The sequence below is a fragment of the Camelus bactrianus genome, chromosome 11 (assembly GCF_048773025.1).
Source record: "Camelus bactrianus isolate YW-2024 breed Bactrian camel chromosome 11, ASM4877302v1, whole genome shotgun sequence".
NCBI classification, from domain to species: Eukaryota; Metazoa; Chordata; class Mammalia; order Artiodactyla; family Camelidae; genus Camelus; species Camelus bactrianus.
This window is the reverse complement of record NC_133549.1, coordinates 17024294-17043555: the sequence shown is the minus strand read 5'-3', so window position 1 is coordinate 17043555 and position 19262 is coordinate 17024294. Positions and strand designations below refer to the sequence as shown.

The 19262-nt window shown below is 59.7% G+C and overlaps 1 protein-coding gene across 1 annotated transcript in view; it reads left to right on the top strand.

Annotated features, from left to right (window-relative positions):
* Positions 1-18950, top strand: part of LRRC27 (leucine rich repeat containing 27) — a 31406-nt gene extending 12456 nt beyond the window's left edge. Inside the window, 7 exon segments of the mRNA XM_074373363.1 lie at positions 1117-1269; positions 3429-3801; positions 4797-4943; positions 7528-7624; positions 12002-12118; positions 18649-18764; positions 18766-18950. Of these exon segments, the coding sequence (XP_074229464.1) occupies positions 1117-1269; positions 3429-3801; positions 4797-4943; positions 7528-7624; positions 12002-12118; positions 18649-18764; positions 18766-18793 (1031 nt within the window). The 3' untranslated portion in view covers positions 18794-18950.
* The last annotated feature ends 312 nt before the right edge of the window (positions 18951-19262 follow it).

The window sequence follows — 19262 nt, the reverse complement described above, 5'->3', positions numbered from 1 at the left end:
TTTTCATCGTTAGGGTTGGTTCGCATTCTCTGAGTTGGCTCTGGAATGTCTTCATTTCACCTGTAACTTTAAGGTCGGTTTTGCTGGGTCCAGAGGCTTGATGAGCAGGGTTCCCAGCACTTTGAGCCGCTGTTGCACTGTCTTCCGGCCGCCATTGTTTTGGACAGAAAGTCAGCTGTTGATCTTGCTGTCGGTCCTTTTATTTGACGACTTGTTTTCAAAATCCTTTCTTTTCTTTGTCTTTCAGTAATTCGACTGTGATTTTTCTAAGTGTGAACCCCTTTAAGCTTCTTAAATGTATACATTAGTGCTTATCATCGAACCTGGGTGTTTTGGCCATGGTTTCCACAGGCGTCCTGTCTGCTCCTTCCGCCCCTTCCACCTGGCTACCTGTGGGTTCCTTCACCTGCTCGCGCTTGTCCCTCAGGTCTCGGAGCCGCTGCGCCTGCTTTAATCTCTTCTTCTCTCTGGTCTTCAGATCAGGTGATGCTTCTTCCTGCAGCTCACATCTGTGCTGAGTCCCACGAGTGAGTGTCCATCTCAGTCTTTGTGAGTTTCACGTCAGAACTGCTTTTGGTTGGTTTTGTTTGCTTGCTTTTAGTTTGTGTGTCTACTGGCATTCTGTGGTCGTCGAGTTATCGTAACTGTGCTTCCCTTTAACTGTTTAAGCAGGTTGGTTTTTTTTAATTTCTTTGAACATACTTGTAACGACTGCTTTGAGCTCTTCATTGGCTAAATTCAGCCTCTGGGCTGCTTGTCCCTGAGTGTAGGTCCAACCCCCTTCCCTCTGGCCTGTAGGGATTCCTGTTGTTGTTGGAAAGAGGCCTTTAGAAAGTGTATTATGGTAGCTTTGTGTTTTTTCGCCTGAGGGCTGTTGTTGCTTGTTCTGTTTATTTATTGCTTTTCTTTTATTGATTTAACTTTGTAACTGCCCTGGTCTTCATCTACAGAATCTATTCAATCTACAGAGTTGGTTTTTTTTAAGCAAATTTCAGACGTTTGTCATTAACATTTCATCCCAGATTCTCAACAGGCTTTTTTCTTAGCATAAGGATGTGTACTCTCCTCGCTCCTTGTTTCCGCTGCGTGTAAGTGCTGGCATGTCTTCTCTGGCAGGAAGCGTGGCCACCCTGAGAGCACTGAACCTGAGACACTGCCCTCTGGAGTTCCCCCCGCCCCTGATTGTGCAGAAGGGGCTGGGGGCCATCCTGACCTTCCTGCGGATCTGCGCGGCCGAGCACGCATCCCCTCAGGGTTCGGCTCCTCGAGGTTGGTGGGACAGCTGTTACAGCAAACTGCGGTAAAGTTGAAGTTAGAGCTTTCTAGAACCAGGGCTCCGAGGAGCCTGTCTTCTCTCCATTAACGACCGAGCGTTTCCAGGTTTTCAACATGGTGGCCAACTAGCCAGACACTTTCAAATACTCATAACATAATTGACCTTGAAAGGCACTGTGGCTATACTTACAGCAACTAGAGGTAAAGGAGAGCCGCAGTTGAACGTGCACCGGAAAGGTAGGCATTCTGAACGTCGACTTCGAACGTCGGACCCGGCACTCCTAAGACGTGCTCCTGCAGTGGCGGCAGCGCGTACACCCGACCCAGCCAGCCAGGCGGGTCCTGTGTGCGACGCCGCGCAAGGGTGTGACCAGTGGCTGTCTCAGTAAGACGAGCAGCAGCAGCCAGCGTGATCAGGAAGCGATGATACATTCACTTCGGCTGGTCCTGAACCCGAGCGGGTGGCTCAGGAGGGCGTCATGGGAAGAGCCGACTGTGTTGTAAAGGGTCTCAGCCTGTGCCCCCGAGAAACGGCTCCTGACTCAAGGGCCAGTGGTTGATGTGGGGGGAAGTGCCATGGAGGCACAAGCGATGGGGGAGGAGAGGGGCAGCACAGGGGAGCGTCTGGGCTGGTTCGCCCCCGACACCGGCACTTCCTCCTGCGGGGGCCCCGAGACGCAGGCGCGGCCCCGCTGGGCCTCACCTGGTCACATCCAGCCTCTCGGCGTGGCCCAGATCTGCTGGGTCAGCCCATGCGTTTCATGAGGTCCCCGTGGATTCTGTGCACAGTGACATCTGAGAAGGGCTGGTGCTGGAATAGGCCCGGGGTTGCCCCACTTGGGTGAGGGTTCGGACCAACACCTGCTCCAGCACCAGCAATGCTTTGTTGGTGGGGCTTCTCCTGGTGGTGAGCACGTGGTTCTCCAGCCCTGCGGACCTGCCTCCTTGTGCCAGAGAAAGTGCTCAGGGACAGAGACATGGGCACCCGCTCACTGGGGACAGCGGAGGCCAAGGGCACGGGCCGGGTGCCAGCAGTCTGCTCCGTGCACTCGATGCACTGTTGTGAATCATGAGTTTCCTTGGTTACTAAGGAAATCTCCTAGGCTTATGTTTATCTCTTAATTGTAGATCAGAGTTTAACGTCATTACTCAGAAAGGGTGTCCAGGGACAAAGTTTCTCTTTTTCCAGTTTGAGCCCAAAGCCAGAAAGGAGGTGTCGCCATGTGACCTGTCTGGGGTGCAGGAGGTGGGCACAGGGGAGGCACTTTCGGTCACTCCCTCAGGGTAGATCCATGGATGGGATATTTGAGTCTAGTCCTAAAGGAAAGGACATTCCTGGCAGAGGAGCCAGCAGGTTGAGAGACTGTCCGCCGGGAACGAGCTGCCATGTTTGAGGAGGAGGCCGTGGGCCTGGGGCAGAGCCGCCCGGGGGGCCTGGCCATGAGGTCAGGTTGCTGTTGGCAGAGGACCCTGGCCCTGGGCCGTGGCCAGGACTCGGGCATCCCCAGGAGGGATGGGGGCTTGGGGAGGGGGCCATGCAGGGCAGGGCGGACCGGTTCACGTTTAGGTCACGCCGGCTGCTTGTTTGAAGGCATCGCCAGAGGCAGGGGCGGCAGCCGGGCTGGCAAGGAGAGGAGGTGGAGGGAGAGGACAGGCAGACGGAGCGCGTGCCCTTTGGAGGTGGAGCCGACAGCCTTGCCGGCAGACAGGGTGTAGGCACGGGGATGAAGACAGCCTAGGGGGACTCGGGGCTCTGACCTCAGCAGTTGAGTGGATGCTTGAATGGAGGCGGACAGGTCCGGTACAGAACCAGGTGGCTGATCCAGGTGGTGGATGCTGGCTGTGCGTGCACCCGTGCTGGCTGCCTGCCCGGAGCCCGGTGGCCCTGGAGGGCTGGGCTTGCGGTACAGACGAGGCACTGTCAGCGGTGCACGTGCCTGAAGGCGGGGCAGCAGGGGTCACCCGGAGAGCGATGTGGGCGCTCGGCTGGAGCCCGGGGCACTCGGACACTTGGACACTCGGAGGTGGACGGAGGAAAGAGAGCCGGCAGAGGGACGGCTGAGAGATGGGAGGCGAGGCCATGCGCAGAGGTGGGAGCAGTGGGGGCTGCGTTGAAGTGCAGTTTATGGAGCAGGCGTTTTTTTCCCTGTCAGCATCCCCAGTGACAGAAACGACCAGAGGTGAACTGTCGCCTTCCCTGGCGGATGTGTCCCAAAAGCGTGTGCCTAACAGAGGACCCGCCGCTTCCCGGGCACTGGTGGGAAGCGGGCGCACAGCAGAGGCAGACTTGCTCCCCCCTGTTGAAAAGCTGGGCCTGAGTGAGCTGGGACGGTCCACCGACTCGTTGGAAGACTGGCCGAGCAAGGAGGAAATCCAGCGCTTCTGGAAGCTGCGGCAGGAGATCGTGGAGAACGAGCAGGCGGGGGTTCGGGAGAACCAGCTGCTGCCCGTGGAGCTGCCCCCAAACCTCAAGGCTGCGCTGAGCGCCGAGGAGAAGCCACGCCCTGCCCCGAGACCCGTGTTCAGGTAAAGTCTGAGCACAAAGGTGTGTCTTCTCCATCCAGGCAAAGTTATGCTGTTATTGTGATGATCTTGTGAAGCATTAGGTAGACATGCGTCCACACTGCAGTGTCTGTCACGCAGCAGGTGCCGGCCCTGGTGTAGGGTCCACGTTAGCTGAACACGGGGGCCAGGAAACAGGCTCAGAGGAAGAGATTGCACGAGAGAAAACCTCAAATCCTGTGTGTGTGTGTGTGTGTGTGTGTGTGTGGTGCACACGTGCGTGGATGTATGTCAAGAAAGAACACACGTTGGTGGAGAGCGATGTCATGTCCAGGGGCACAGAACTTGGCTGTTGGGGTCTGGCAGAATCTTAACGGTCACTCTGGCCTGTGGCCCTGCGGATGGCATGAACACCCGTCCCACGTGTCTGCGGTAGAACCTGCGGAGGGGCTGTGGGGAGGGGCCCGTCGGAAGGCCGGGGTTGGCAGCATCGACAGCCAGAGGTAGGAGCTGTGACCTGCACGAGAGATGTTCAGGTGTTTTTTGCGCTATTGTTTCACCTGCTCCCTAGATTTGAAACATTTTCAAAGTAAAATGCTATTCAGGTGTTATTAACTGGCCGTGGCCCTGGGGGTCCTGGAGGCACACGGAGCAGGTCTCTGGCTGCCCTGGCCTGTGACGTCCCGGTGCAGGGTCCTGCCGCCTCTGTTGTGAATGGAGGTGGTAACTCATCCAAGTCAGGGCGAGCCTCCCCCCAGCTCGCAGGTTTCACCCATCCCAGGCGTAGGTCTGCCTGTGGCCTGGCCTGGGGGTGGGACGGAGGCCCTCAGATCTGACCCAGCCCTGCTCGGTGGCCCTGGACGGGGGCACTGTGAATTTCCATGGGCGGCTACCATCCTGACTGGCGGGCGGTCCCCGGGCAGCTGGCCCAAAGCCCCGCCCCACTCGGTGTCTGCTCTCTGCCACCTGCCGTCACCGGCCTGCTTAGAGGTCCGGCTGAAGGCCTGGTGTCACTGCAGGGGGAAGAGGCCCTCCTTCAAGAGCATCCTGCCCGACCTCGCTGCCTCGCGCCAGGCCCTAGTGCACGTCTATCAGCTGGAGCAGAGCCGGGACGCGGCCCTCCGGGAGCTGTGGGAGAAGCAGGTGCAGACGGAGCAGCGCAGGAGGTGAGTTGGGGCCGGGGGTCTGCTCACAGCAGTCTCTGCGCCTCCTGTGGCCTCACGTCCGCCTGCAGCTGCCCCGGGTCTTCCTGACGCACCCTCCTCTCCGTCAGCCACTTGCTTACAGATCTTTTCTATCGAAAGTTACTTAAAAATAACACTCATCAGTGGAGTTCGCCCCGGCCCCGCCCCCTGGGGTCTGCTGGGGCTTTGCTGTCCTCACCATGTGCCCCGCCCTCCAGCTCCGCCGACCACGTGCCTCCACCGAGCTCTGGGCCCCAGGAGGCAAGCCGACCTGGACGGCGCCCACAGCTCCTGGGGGCCCCTCATCTCCTGGTGGGGTTTGGCCAGCGTGGGGTCCTGCAGGCAGTCAGAGAAGGGGGAGAGGGAGGGCCGGGTCTTCACTCCCCCGCCCCACCTGTGAGTGCCCCCTGGGGCCGGCTGAGTCTCTGACGGTGGCCGTTGGCCGTCCCGACACTCCTGTCTCCTGGGTGCCAGCAGCCACTCCTTCCCTTGTCCCAGAAGCCTGGGGTGGCCACTGCCCGCTATCCCAGCAGGGTCCTGCTCGGCCTCTGGGCTTCGCCCCATGTGAATAAACCTCCTGAAACCTTCCCACCTGAGTGTTCTCCTTCTGGACCCTGCAGCTCCAGGCTGTTCATGGAGCACATGTTCTGACGTCCACCGGGGCTGTTCCGACACTGGACGTGCTTTTCTAGTCCGGTTCCCTTCCCTTAGAGGAAGGGTCCCTGCCCCACGAGCAGCAGGGGTGTGGCCGGCTGACAGTGAGGCTGAGATCTGAAGGTGTGGCCTGGCTGCCCCAGGTCACTCTGGTCATTGGCGGCAGGTCAACCCCCACAGTCTCCCCAGAGTGTCCCTCAACTCAGGTCCTGGCTGCAGGGCGAGGAGGTGACCTGCCACTCCCCTGCGGGCCCTGGTGGATGAGTCTGCAGGGCAGGGCAGGTGCACGTGCCGTGTGGTCGTGGCCCGGACCCGAGGTGCGACAGCCCCGCCTCTCCCTGCGCCCCCAGGTCCCACTCCCTCCTCACTTCTGCCTGTTTGCTGAGGCCATTTTCTGAAACACTGCTGTGGCGCCTGCCCGCCTCCCCCCCATCTCCATCCCCCGCTGCCCGGATGAGCGCATGAGCCCCACTCGCCCCCATAGCCACCTTCCCAAGCCTAGGCCAGACCCAACCCGGTGACTTGCAGGGAGGCGCACGACGGTGCCCGGCGGGGTGGGCATGCAGCGGGGGTGGGGGGCTGCAGGGCTGCGGGAGGCAGAGCAGGAAGTGTGCATCCTCTCACGGTCTGAGGCCTTTGCGGAGGACAGCTCTGAAACACCGAGGGCTGGCAAGGGCCCTCTTCCTGGTGTCTCTGATGGGGACCTGAGGTAACGTTTGTGGCCTCCTTGGTGGCAGTGTGGGGGGCCCTGTCCTGTGGCCTCCCCTCTACACAACTCCGTGGACCCTCCATGCTCCCCAGTTACCTGTGCGCCGGTGGCTCCCGAGACCATCCTGTGCCCCTGAAGGACCCCACCCATGCTGCTCACTGGGAGGCAGCAGAGACGCAGGACCCAATGTCCGGGAGCACTGCCCACAAAGTCACGAAGTCTCAGCTCCAAGCGGGAGCACCCAGGGCTCAGGAAGCAGCCTCACGGGGTGCAGAGGGGGTGCCTGGCTGTCCTGGGCCTCTGCCAGAAATGCCAAAACCCGTGCCTCAGCCTGGACCTGCCTCAGCACCGAGCACAGGACGGAGGCCCTCGGCTGGGAGGCATCAGAAGGAAGGAGCCCAGGAGGATTAGCGACTGTGACCCTGAGGACGGGCGGCCTGGACGCAGGCAGCTGGAGAGGCCAGGGCCTGTCTGGGGTGGTGGCCAGGGTCCGGGATGTGACAGAGGGCTCGGCTGAGTGCTGGAATCTTGTGGAAGACGCAGGAGTTGGTTCAAATGGGCAGATGGAAGCCTGGTGGCCTCCAGCACCCAGAGCACAAGGCGGGAGGGGGTGGAGCCCTGGGCCCCATGAGGATTCCCAGGACCCCTCCCATCCCAGAGCCGTAAGCACAGCCAGAGCAGGCGTGGGCTTTCTGTTCAGTCTAGAAACTTCCTGGTCTTGTGGGGGGTGAGTCCCTCGGGGGTTGCTGCCGGAGCCCAGCGGTGCGGCTGCAGGTGCCCGGGCAGGAGAGACGAGGCTCACGCTCTCGGTGAAGCTCGGGCGCCTGAGAGGAAGTGGACAGTCAGCCTCCTTCTCAGGCCGCGTGCAGACCAGTGACCACCTATGGCCTTTGATGCTGAGCGCATGGCTGAGACCTGGCCGGGCCTTCCTGGAAAGGGCCCTGGTGCCTCACCAGGCAGGGGGCTGGGGGGGGCCTGGCTTGGCTTCGGCCTCCCTCGGGGAGCGCGGGACGGGCTTAGGTGTGCCTCACTCTGCCCGGGCGTGCACTTCAGAGCCCACAGAATCCCCGAGTCTGCCCTCGGGGCGAGGGGCCAGGAGTTGGGGCTTTTGTGTGAAGCTCTCAAAACAATGATAGAAATCCTTGAAAGCTTCGCGTGCAGCTGCCCTTAACCCGAACGCTAACATCACGCGTGTTCCCGCAGGGACCGGAGAGCGCTGCAGGAGTGGAGGGAGCAGACCCGGGTGATGAGGAGTAGGAGGAGGGAGCTCAGCAGGTTCCCGCCCCTGCAGAGGAACCTGGTACGTCAGGGGCCCTGCCCTGAGTGCCCTGTGTGTCCCGAGGGCCGGGGTGAGGGGTGCCAGGATCCAGGTTCATGGATGCAGGAGGCACCCTGCCTCGCAAAGCCTGACTGCCCACCGGCCTCTGTCACGTAGCCAGCAGGTGACCTCGGGCAGAAAACAGGCCTCCAGGGGGCCCTCCCCCAGCACCTTGATCTCGCCCTGGCTCTGGCCACCCCACTGCAGTCTCGGTGCCCTCCCCTGGCCTCCTGGGAGCTCCCCCAGGGGGTTCAGGCCAGGCCAGGGCATCACTGTGAAGTGAGCGTCGCTGCCCCATGCCCTCCTGGGGCCCCCCTGACCACCTTGTTCCCCCAGGAAGCTGTCCGTGTCCTGCCTTGGCCTGCTCCTCCCGCCCTCCCCCAGACATTCCCGAGGCCTTGTCTGTCCTCTCTCTGCCCCCGCTCTCCCCAAGGCGTCTCTGTCCTGGCGTCCAGGCCTCGTCTCTCCAGTGGATAGTCGCCACCATGCCTATCCTGGCGTGCACCCCTGCTCTCTCACGGGCAGCCTCTGTGTCTGCAGCCCTGGCCCAGCAAGGCTGTCATAATGAAGTCTCCCCTCTGGGGCCCCGGGTCCTACCTGCTGCCCGCCTTCTCCCTGCCACAGTGCCTGAGGCCTCGCCTGCCGCGCCCCCGTCCGTGTCTTCAGAGCAGGTGTGGGAGCTCCGGACCTCGACCTGCACGGGCTCCTCGGCTACGTGCGCCCGCCAGCCAGGACTCTGCAGGCAGCCCCTTGACCCCACCAGACCCCTGCCCCGCCCACCTCAGGCCCCTGGGCTGGCCACGTGGGGCCTGCGGTTGCCAGCTGTCACTGTGCCCGACTCCCCAGCCCCCTGCTCTGGGCGCTGACCACGGGTGGACAGGCGAGGGGCTTGGGGTGGTGGGCTCAGGGCCTCCGGGGAGGGTGCCCGTGTGAGGCCTGGGTCTGGGCCTCAGTCCAGGCCTTGCCGCACGACCTGAGCAGACCTCCTCCGCCTTCCCCCGAGGCCCAGTCCGGGAGTCCCCTCAGCCTCTTCGCGGCGGCAAGGCTGCCCCTCAGCCCGGGCACAGAGGGTCTGTTCAGGGGACCCCAAGAGACCACGGCCTCAAGGCTGCTGGGGCTCCAGAGAGGGCGTCTCCTCCTGGCCCCGCCCACTCGGGGGGCGTATGTGAACGTCACGGCGATTGTGGCAGCTGCTGGGTGATGGCTGTTAAATACATGCAGCATGGAACTCACCGTCTTACCTGTCCCCGTGTGACCACTGCCACACCCGTCTCCCACCCTGTCCCCGTGAAGCACTGACTGCTTGTCCCCCTCCCCAGCCCCAGCCCCCACTCTACCTTCCGTCCCCGGATTTGACTCCTCTAGGACCTCGTGTAAATGAGGGCACACAGCATTTGTTCCTCTGTGACCGGCCCATTTCACCGCGCATAGTGGCCTCAGGTTTGTCTGTAGTGCAGCGTGTGTCACAGTTTCCTTCCTTTTTAAGGCTAAGTGACACTCCCTCGTATGAATGGGCCACATTTGCATTTGCTTGCATCCGTCCGTCTGCGAAACCCTGGCCGTGGTGAGCCAGGCTGCCGTGCACGGGGAGGGGGCGCGGTGTTTGGTCTTACCTGGGGCGGCGTGTGGAGCTGCTTCCTTTCACGTGAGGTTTGTTCTGCTTAGAATACGCCTGCGGTGCGTGCGCAGGAGGCAGCTCTTTCCATCCTGTGTGTTTTGTGGAAATGCTGCATGGAACCAGTTACCACGTTTTGTGGCGTGGAAATTGAAGGACATTTATATAACTTGGCGCAGCACAGAGCCTCCTAAGTTAAATAGGAAACTTAGAAACTCTGAAATGAAAAATGGAAAATTTTTACTTCATGAAACTGAAGTATTTCATGTGGCCTAAAAATACTATCATCAAAGTCAAAAGATACGGGAGAATATTTGTGATGTGTGTTTGTGACAGAAGGTTAACATCTAAAATATGAAGAAAAACTACAGACAGAGTTTTTACAGTAAAGAGTCCAGTGCAGAGACGGGTGGAGGGTCGGACGGGCAGTGCCCAAACAGGAAGCCCCCGAGGCGGTCAAGTCAGAAAAGAGGTTTCGAGGAGTTGCCACTGGCACCTGCCCGGGGGAGGCGGCCGGCCAGTTGGGCGTGGGAGGCGGCTCCCGTCTCTGCTGCGGGGCCTCCGCTTCCGGGAGAATGCCGATCAAAGTGAAAACGCGTGTTCTTGGCACACCTCCGGTGGCCCGTCTCGTGGGAGTGAAGCGGCCAGGTCACGGGCGCGTGCACGTTCACGACTCACCTCGGTGGGTTTCGGCATTGCCTGCAGAGCCGGGGGCAGTAGCTGTGTCCTGAGCCCCTCGACACCTGCTTTCTGCAAAGCATTGCATTTTCCTTCTTCACGAGGCCCTGAGCCCAGTAGCTTTGCCAGTGACCTCTGAGTCCGTCTCACTGGCCTGAAGAGCATGACCGTGCGCTCGGCACTCAGCACATGGAGCTCGGGGCGGCACTGTCCTCCTCCCTCCTCCGCCTCGTGACAGTAAAATAAGATTCAATGTCTGGCTTTAAAAGGACACCTGCCAAATTTAGCGTCTGTCTTTCTCCTGTTGGAATCTGTTTAGTAGGAGAACCCTGGTCAGTGGACGTGGGCCTGCCCCCAGACAGTCTGCAGACAGCTTTACTTCTGCTGCATCTGCCGCCTGGCAGCGTCCTGGGGCGGGGGGAGAGGTCGGCCGGTGGTTTCTGCTCCCCCTCCTCCTCCCGCCACCCGGTGTTAAGCACCTTCTAAGACTCAGGGCTGATGACGCAGACAGACGGTCCTGCCCTGCTGATCCACTTAGCGGTGACCTGGTAGGCGGTCCAGTACCCCGGCCCCCAGCCTGCTCCCCACACCCACACTTGCCCCAGCCGCCTCCATCCTGCTCTCAGGTGCCCCAGGGGTGCGCCCCTCCCTTCACATGAGCAGACACACAGGCACAGGCCCCAGGCTCCCTGAGGTGGGGAGGGGTCAGCCTGGTTCCCAGACTGGTCCAGGGTCTGGTCTCGGCAGCAGTGGCGGTGCCGTTCGAGGGCCCTGCCATGTTTCCAGTCATGTCCCAGGTGCCTGGGGTGGGAGGGGACAGATGGCCGGGGCCACACAGGTCCCGAGGAGCCCAGGTGAGCGGACTGAGCCCCGGCCTCATAAGAGCGCCCCAGCAGAGCATGAGAGCAGTGGGCCGGCCTCCGCCCTCAGCAGCAGGGCCAGTCTGGAGGGAAGCGCACGGAGGTGGGAGTCTGCATAGGGGAGCCTGGAGCTCCTGCTGGACATCCAGGTGCAGCCCAGGCCCAAGGAGGGAGGAGGGGAGACGAAGGTTACAGAGACAACCCCGGTAGGAAGGGAGCTGGGGAGAGGGGGGATCTGCAGGAGACGGAGGACGGACATTGAGGCAGCAGATGAAGAAATCCGGTGAGACCCGCTCAGTCTGGGCAGGCCAGAAATAGTGAATTTTCCAGCATTTGTAGGGCAACTTAAACATATTTTATGTAATGCTATAGAAGTTTTAAGGAATTTGTCACTTTCTAAATAAGTGGTCTATGAATTCTTACAGAGAGCATCCCAAAACATGTCAGCCTCCACCCTGTCTCCTGCTGCCCCCTCCGTCCACAGTCAGCTTCCCCGGCCACCTCCTCCGCCGGTAATGCCTGTCGCAGCTGCTGGGAAGGGTGGAGAAAATGTTCTGTAGTTGACACTGGGCAGTCACAGGGCGGCAGGCGTGTCTGGGACCTGCCATCCGGCACTCGTGGGGTCCCTGAGGCCTGCCCTCACCTTTGAGGCGGGCTGGGGGGCTAGTGAGCAGACGCAGCTGAGCTCTGGCTGTGTCCACGCACATGCGGGAGGCACCTGTCTTCCCTTGGCATCACAGACGCCTTGAAAAGCCAGCACTGAACTCTCTGTTGCAAACTTTCAGTTTATTTGTGCTGCTTCGCCGTGTCACTGACCGAAGCCCCGTGAGTCTCTGTTACAGGTTTTCTGACTGCGAGGCCTTCTCTCCTGCCAGGTGTTAGCGCTGACGTGTTGGCATGACTTAGTGAGGAGGTACAGTCAGGTCTGAGTGAGAGGCTCGGGCCCTGGATGGTGTGTTCTGTCTGTTGTGCTGGTACCTGGGCTGCGGCAGGAACCATCCACTCTGCCCCGTGTCCCAAGCTCTGGCCTCGTCCCCCATCAGCTGGCCAGCCCAGGGCCCGGAGCAGGTGACAGTGAGCCCAGGCCGAGGGCTGGTGACCACAGTGTCTGGGGCACGGGGATCTGCCTGTGCTGCACCCAGAGGTCAACGGGGTGTCAACAGCTGTGTGTTCTTGGATACTTGAGCATCTTGTTGCATTTTCCAGGTGACATCAAAAATTCCCTTTGCCACGGATCTGATGGATAATGAGAAAACCGGTGAATTCACCTGGAAAAGTGAGACAAAGCAGAGAGAGATCACTGCTCGCAAACCAAGGAAAGCGGTCGGTAACGAGTTCTGATTCAGTTCTGCTGGGCCCAGCCACCCCCGCCCCCGCCCCCGCTGGTCTGAGCGGGAGGCAGCTGAGAGAGGGGGCCGGACCGAGAGTGGGAAGGTCCTGTTCCCTGCCCTCAGAGCTGCGACTGCAGCCCCTGTGCAGTGACCCCGTCCCGCTGTGCGCACCTGGTCCCGAGAAGCTCCCCCCGCCCCACGGCTCGGGGTCCTGGCAGGCCCTGCTTTCCCCGTGCTGACAATTCCCACCGTGCTGATCCGGTGTCCGCACTCCAGTGGGGTGACCTCTGAGCTCCCGCGCCTGAGAGGGCCCCGCACCCCTCCCCACACCTCCCTTCCTGCCCCACCGCAGCGAAGTGCCCCCTGCTCCTGCCGGGGGCTGAGCCTGAGCATGGGCGGAGGGCCTGGAGCTGCCCTCGTGCTGTGACAGGTGGGTGGCAGAGCCAGCCATCCCTCTTAGGCCCGGAACTCGGGAAGTGCCACAGGTCTGCAGGCTGGGTTAGCCCCAGCCACGTGGGTGATTTAAACTGAGGTCCAGGGCGTTCAGATGTTCTCACCTGTCCCCAGGGAGCCCACGTCGCCCTCGCGGGCCCTCAGAAAGCCCACGGCAGAGCATGTCTGTCCACGGACACCCCTGGACCGTGGCCTGGACTTTCCTAAGGGCCAGGGTCTGAGCTGTGTGGAGGACACTTGTGGTCTGTCTTTCAGTCTTTATTCTCAGAGCAGAAACCCAGACAGATGTGCGGCTGGTGGGGCTGCGGTCAGGAGCCCAGCCAGGGGACACACCAGGCTCCACACGTCCCTGACGCTGGAGGCCTGGCCGCCCTTCCCGCCACACTCCCGGCTCTGAGCGAGGGCTTCCGGGGCCACTTGGAGCTCCTATTTAAAATCAAAGAATAGGGGCCCAGAGCCCGGGGGCCTGGTGCCAGCAGAGCGGGTGTGTTTGAAGCCCTGCTCAGTGCAGTGCCTGCTTTCCGTCTGAGGATTCATTAAAACTGTGTGTTTCACACGCAAAGACTCCCCTTCTCCTCGTGCGGCACAGCGTCCTCAACGTGTAACACGGTACCTGGGCTTGGAGCGTTTAAAACAGCGTCCGCAGGTGGGGTGGGGAGAGGCCTCCCGCCCGCTGGTGACGCCCTGGGACTGCGGTTTGGCCCAAAGGAGGGAGAGGAAGCTCCTCCCCCATCTTGGGATAGGAAAGGCCCCACGACTAACCCTTCGCCCTTGGCTTTGCCAGCGCCCCCCGGGAGGAGACCCGGGAAGAAGAGCCGCAGCGGCACCCGCAGCAAGCGCGCGGCCAGAGGCGGGTCCCGCGGGCTGGCGCCCGTCGGGGGAGCAAGGGGGGCCGTGAGGGCCTGGAGACTGCAGGTGCCCATCCGCTCGGCTTGAAGGTGCACGGTTTTATTCAAAATTGAAGGGAACCGCACCGCCTGCAGCTGCTGTGTGTGGGAAATGTGCGGGGGTACATAGCAGTGCAGAGACCGAGGAGACACCATCCAGTCCTGAGTGACGCAGTCGGCCCCCCCGCCCCCCCGAGAGTGCCCAGGCCTCCATGGGCCCTTCTGGCCGAGCCCGACGCCCCTGTGCCCTGGCTCTCACAGCTGCAGGAAGACTTGCCTGTTCTCCCCGACCACCCAGGCCCCCCGCTCACTGTCTCACCCTGATGGTGGTGGCTCAGGGCCCTGGGTCTGCTGTGCTGGGCTGCACCGAGGCAGCCCCGGAGGCGGCAGCCTCACCCCCACAGCTCGTCAAGGGCCCCGGCACAATGTCCCCTCCCCTGGGGCCAGAGGGTTGGTGGGGGAAGCGCAGGCAGGGGCTGCTCACTTCACGGAGGCCCCACCCTGGTCAGACTCCGCCCCCTTCTCAGACGCTTTCCTTCCGGCCCAGAGTGTCTCACCTGCTTCAGATGAACCTTTACTCTCTCCAGATCTGTTCATGGGAGTGAGCTCATTCTTAGACACCCAAAACCCTATCTCCTGGGGCTTCTAGACATCCACGTCTCAGCCCACTGCTCAGAGTGTAGACTGAGAAGTTTCTCCGGCATCATGAACAACTCTGTGCTCACAGACCTGATACCCTACATGAAATGGACCAATTCCTTGAAAGAAGCTACCTGCCAAAGCTCACACGAGGAGAAACGGACAATCTGAATAGACGGATATGTATTAAAGAAATTGAGTCAATAACTAATAACTTCCCAGCAGGTTCGCTGGTGAAGTCAACCAGATAATTAAGGGAGTAATCATATGAACTCTCCTCAGTCTCTTCCGAAAATAGAAGCAGAGGGAACACTTGGTGGCTCATCCTATGAGGCCAGCATCACCGTGATACCATAACCCAGGCGTTACACGAGAGGAAGACTCCAGACCAGTCTCTCTCACGAACACAGATGCGAAAGTCCTCAACAAAATACGAGCAGATCAAATCCAACAACGTATGGAAAGAATTATGCACAATAAGCAAGTGGAATTTATCCCAGGCAAGCAAGGCTGGCTCGCACTTAAAAGCCAGTTTAATAAAGCATTACATCAACAGGCTGAAGAAGAGCGACCGTGCGGTTGTATCAGTAGAGGAAGAAAGAGCAGTTATCAAAGCCTGTGACAAAAGCTCTCAGCAAACCAGGGACAGCGAGGTGCCTCCTCAGCCTGAAGAGCGTCCACAGAGACTCACACTAACATCGCACTGAGTGGTGAGAGGCCAGAAGCTTTCCTGTAAGGTCAGGTGCAAGAGGAGGAGTCCACTCCCACTGCTGCTCCTCAGCATCGTGCTGGACATCTTGGCCTACGCAACAAGAAAGGGAAATTAAATACAAATCAAGAAGATGGAGATACAGCTTTGTTTTAAATGACACAATTGTCTGTGTAGAAAGTCCCAACAAATCGACCAAAAAAAAATCCTGGAACTGATAAGCAGTTGCAGCAAGGCAGCAAGACACAGGGTTCACCTGGAGAGGTCCATCACCTCCCACGTGCCAGCGATGGGCAGGTGGCATGTCAGCACCGAAAAAACGGTGCAAGGCGTCGATCTAACAGAACGGGCACAGAGTCTACGTGAGGAAAACTACAAAACTGAACGAACGAAACCAAAGAAGAATAAATAAATGGAGAGACAGTCCATGTTCACGGGTAGGAAGAGTGCCAAGGTGTCAGTTCTTCCCAGACTGATCTATAGATTCAACGTAGGTTCACAGCACGTGGCTTTGTGGATATTGGCAAACGGATGTTCCAGCTTATGCACAGATGCAGAAGACTCGGGACAGCCAGAGCAGCCCTGGAGGGGAGGAGCAGAGGCGGAGGGCGGGCCCCGCCCGACTTCAAGACTTTCCATTTAGCTCGCGAGTCATGTTAGTGAAAGTCTGGGCGAATATAGATCAATAGAACAGAACGGAGAGCCCAGAATCGGACCCACACAAATATAGTCAGCTGACCTTTGACAAAGGAGCAAAGATAACAAAATGGAGCAAAGACAGTGTTCTCAACGCATGGCGCTGGGGCACCTGCACAGCCACACACACAAAGTGAGTCCAGACACCGACCTGACAGCGTCACAAAAATTAACTCAAAGTGCGTCATCCTTTTAGACTGTATACGCTGGGTATGCATAGTTTTCTTGTGTATCAGTTACACCCCAGTGAAGCTATGAGAAGGTGGGTCACAGACTTACGTGTAAAATGCAAAACCATGAAGCTTCTAGAAGACGACGGAGGGAGAACCTAGATGACCCTGAGTGGGTGATGACTTTTTACACAGAACATGAAGGCATGAAAGAAAAAATTGGCAGGTTGAACTTCATTAAAATGTACAAATTCTGCTTCGTGAAAGACACTGTCAAGAATAAGACAGCCACAGATGGGGAGAAAATATTTACAGAAGACACATCTGGTTAAGCACTATTGTCCAAAATATGCGAAGAATTCTTAAAACTCAACAGAAAGAAAACAACCCAATTAAATACCAGGCCACAGATCTGAGCAGACATCTTCCCAGAGGAGACACACAGATACTAAGTAGGCACGCCCGCCTTAGGAGCTGCGGATTAGCACAAGGAGGTGGCACCACCCACACCTGGCTGCAGCCGGGGCCCTGTCAGTAACGAGCGCTGGGAGGGCGGGGACGCGAAACAGTGCGGCCGCCATGGAAGACAGTGTGATGGTTTCTTACAAAACTAAACATACTCTTATCGAGTGATCCGTCCAGCCATCGCATCCCTTGGTATTTACGCAAAGGAGTTGAAAACTCACGTCCACACAAAAACCTGCACACAGACGTTTACAGCAGCTTTATCCGTAACTAACAGAATGTGGAAGCAACCAGGCTGTTTTCAGCAGGTGGGTGGATGAATAAACCTTGGTCCGTCCAGACAATGGGATATTATTCAGAGACACAAAGAAACGAGCTGCCAAGCCATGAAAGACACGGAAGAACTTTAAATGCTTATTACTGAGCAGAAGAAACCCATCTGAATAGGCTGCCTGCTGCCCGGCCCCAGCTCTGGGACGTTCTCGGGAGGGTCAGCCTACGGAGACAGTAAAATGAGCAGGGGTTGCCAGGGCTGAGGGGAGGGGCGAGGCGGCGGACACGGAGGAGTCTGGGGGCCATGAGAGCACTGCGTATGGTGCTGTCCTGATGGGTAGTGTCACTACATTTGTCCAGACCCACAGAATGTACAGCACCAGGAGTGAGCCCCCAGGCCGACTGTGTGTGGGCTCCCAGCTGTAACGACGTCCGCTCTGCTGGGTGTGAGTACTGCTAACCCTAACCCTGACATTGGTTTTGAAATGGAACCTGGGTGCTGGCTCTTGTGTTCCCTTCCCAAGGAAGGAGCTGGGACGCCGTTACCCAGACGAGGGGCCTGTGGCCCAAAGGAGACTGACCTCCGTGGGAGGCGCGCTGGCCCGTCCGCAGCGCCTGCTCCCGCGCCGGCCCCGCACCGTCACCACTGCCCGCGCGGAGGGCAGCGGCTCCTCACCTCGCGGTCAGAAGCCCGAGACCGCAGGTGATGCGGCGACGGCCCAGGGTCACCGAGCGGTCTGCAGCCGGGGCCTGCGCTCCAGCCCCTCGCCGCCGCCTCGGACGCGCGAGCAGCTGCGTTGGCCCGCGCTCCCCTCCCGTCTGCGCTCTTCCGAGGTGCAAACCCGCGTCGGGTTTCTCCAGAAGCACCGGGGGGCAGCAGCACACCCACAGCCCCCGCTCTGGCCGAGAGGAGGGCTCGTTCCTTGGGACCCACAGACACAGGCCCGGAGAGTCTGCAGGAAGTCACGTCACGCCCTGGGCTCTGGCTCCCGCTTCCCGGCTCCCGTTCCCCGACCGGGCCCAGCTCCGGCTCCGGAGAAGTCAGCTGGCCGAGACGGGAGCCCGGAACCCTGAGTGAGCGGCCGGCCCAGCAACTAGTCCTGTCTCAGTGCCTCTTCCCCGGGCAATGGAGCTGGAGACCCCGGCTTTGCTGGGAGCCCCTACGTGAAGGAGAGACCAAACAGACCAACCAGAAAAGGGGAGACGTTGTCTGAAACAAAATGAAAACTAGAATGAAAGTCCTCTGGGCAGTGATAGAAATAAACCTTTACAAACACAGACAGTGGGCCGAGAACTCCCAGGGTCAAGTGGAAACACAGCCAAACTCCTTTAAAGTTAAAAAAAAATTTAAATCAGTGGATGAAGTTGAGCAAAATCCCAGGAAGTAGAACAAAAATGAGAAGAAGGATGGAAAACAGACAGGACAGGTGGCACGGACAGTCTGAGAGGCCTGGCCTCTGAGACACCGGGGAGATGCACAAGGAAACACGGCAGTGTCAGGGAGCATCCCCGAGCCCACACAGCGGCTCAGCATCCTGGTGGGCTTTGGGTCCAGGGCGGGAGCGGGGCGCACACAGAGGCCGGACCGAGGGCGGAGGAGCCTCACCAGGGCGGGCACGGCAGGGACTCGGAGAGCAGCTGGCGGAGTGCATCCTCCCAGGACGGGGGGATCAGGGGGCAGACGTGAGCGCCAGCAGGCCCAGGGGTCTCCAGGGGAGATGGGGTCTGAGGGTATGATCCTTGGATGGAGGGGGCATTCCACGACGGCCCAGGCACGGGGAACAGTCGGTGTTTTTAAAGGAGCGGTCAGTGCGTGAAGAACACAGGTTTCCACAGGAAGGAAACGGGCCAGCAGGTGCTTCCAGCATGAGTGGCACACATCCCCCTGGTCCTAGTGACACACACCCTGAGTTAGTTTGGCCCACACCATTGGGGAGGAGCTGGGGAGGAGCCTCGGCAGTGCCTGGGCTGGAGGTGGGGATCCCCCGAGACAGAACTGAGGAGGGGGAGGGGAGGAGAGGATGGAGGACTGGTCCTCCCTGGGGGTGGGGAGGTCCCTGCACCGAGGCACGCCTCCCCACCGAGGCCCACCACATTCTCATTTTACTGTTTTCTGGCCCAGCCAATGGGGTGAGCAGAGTTGGGGAGGCGTGCTCAGGGGCCCACCTCCAGGAGGGCAGCTCCGGGCTGTCCCAGTCCTGGGCTCACCCATCCCCTCCCTTCCCCCAAGGCCAGAAAGCTGCAGGATGAAGTAATGAAACTAAAGTTGAGGTCGACCTTCAACAGAAGCCATCGGTGCCCGGCTCTCTGGGGAAGACTTTCACTCAGCCCGGCTGCATCCCAGCCTCAATATATTTTTTAACACGAAATATTAAGGATCTGAAAAGGTTTACAGATACTAATGACAGAGTGTCACGTGTATGGATGGAAAATCTCCCCACCTGGAAAATGGGCCAGCGGCTCCTGCCTTCACAGTGTCGCCTCCTGGGGCTGTGGAAGGTGTGACCTACATTAAAAGGACAAAACCGTGAACAGCTGCATGGCTCTTTTTCCCTCCTGTCCGGGTGACAGCGTGTGTTGGGTGTCTGCACCTGAGTGTCCCTTCCCCACCTGCCACCCTGCTCACAGGCAGCCTCCGGCCTCCACCACCGACTCGACTCTCTGCAGCGGGAGGTCCCCTCCGTCCCTCTCTGCCCAGGGACCCTTCCCAGGTGCCGCCCCACCCCGCCCCGCCCCCGCAGCCCCTGTCGCAGACCTGTGCCCTCCCCCAGGGCACCCGGAGTCCATGCGACTTGGTGTCTTGCACTGAGTGGCTGGCTGGATGTGAAGGGTGCGCTTGGTCTT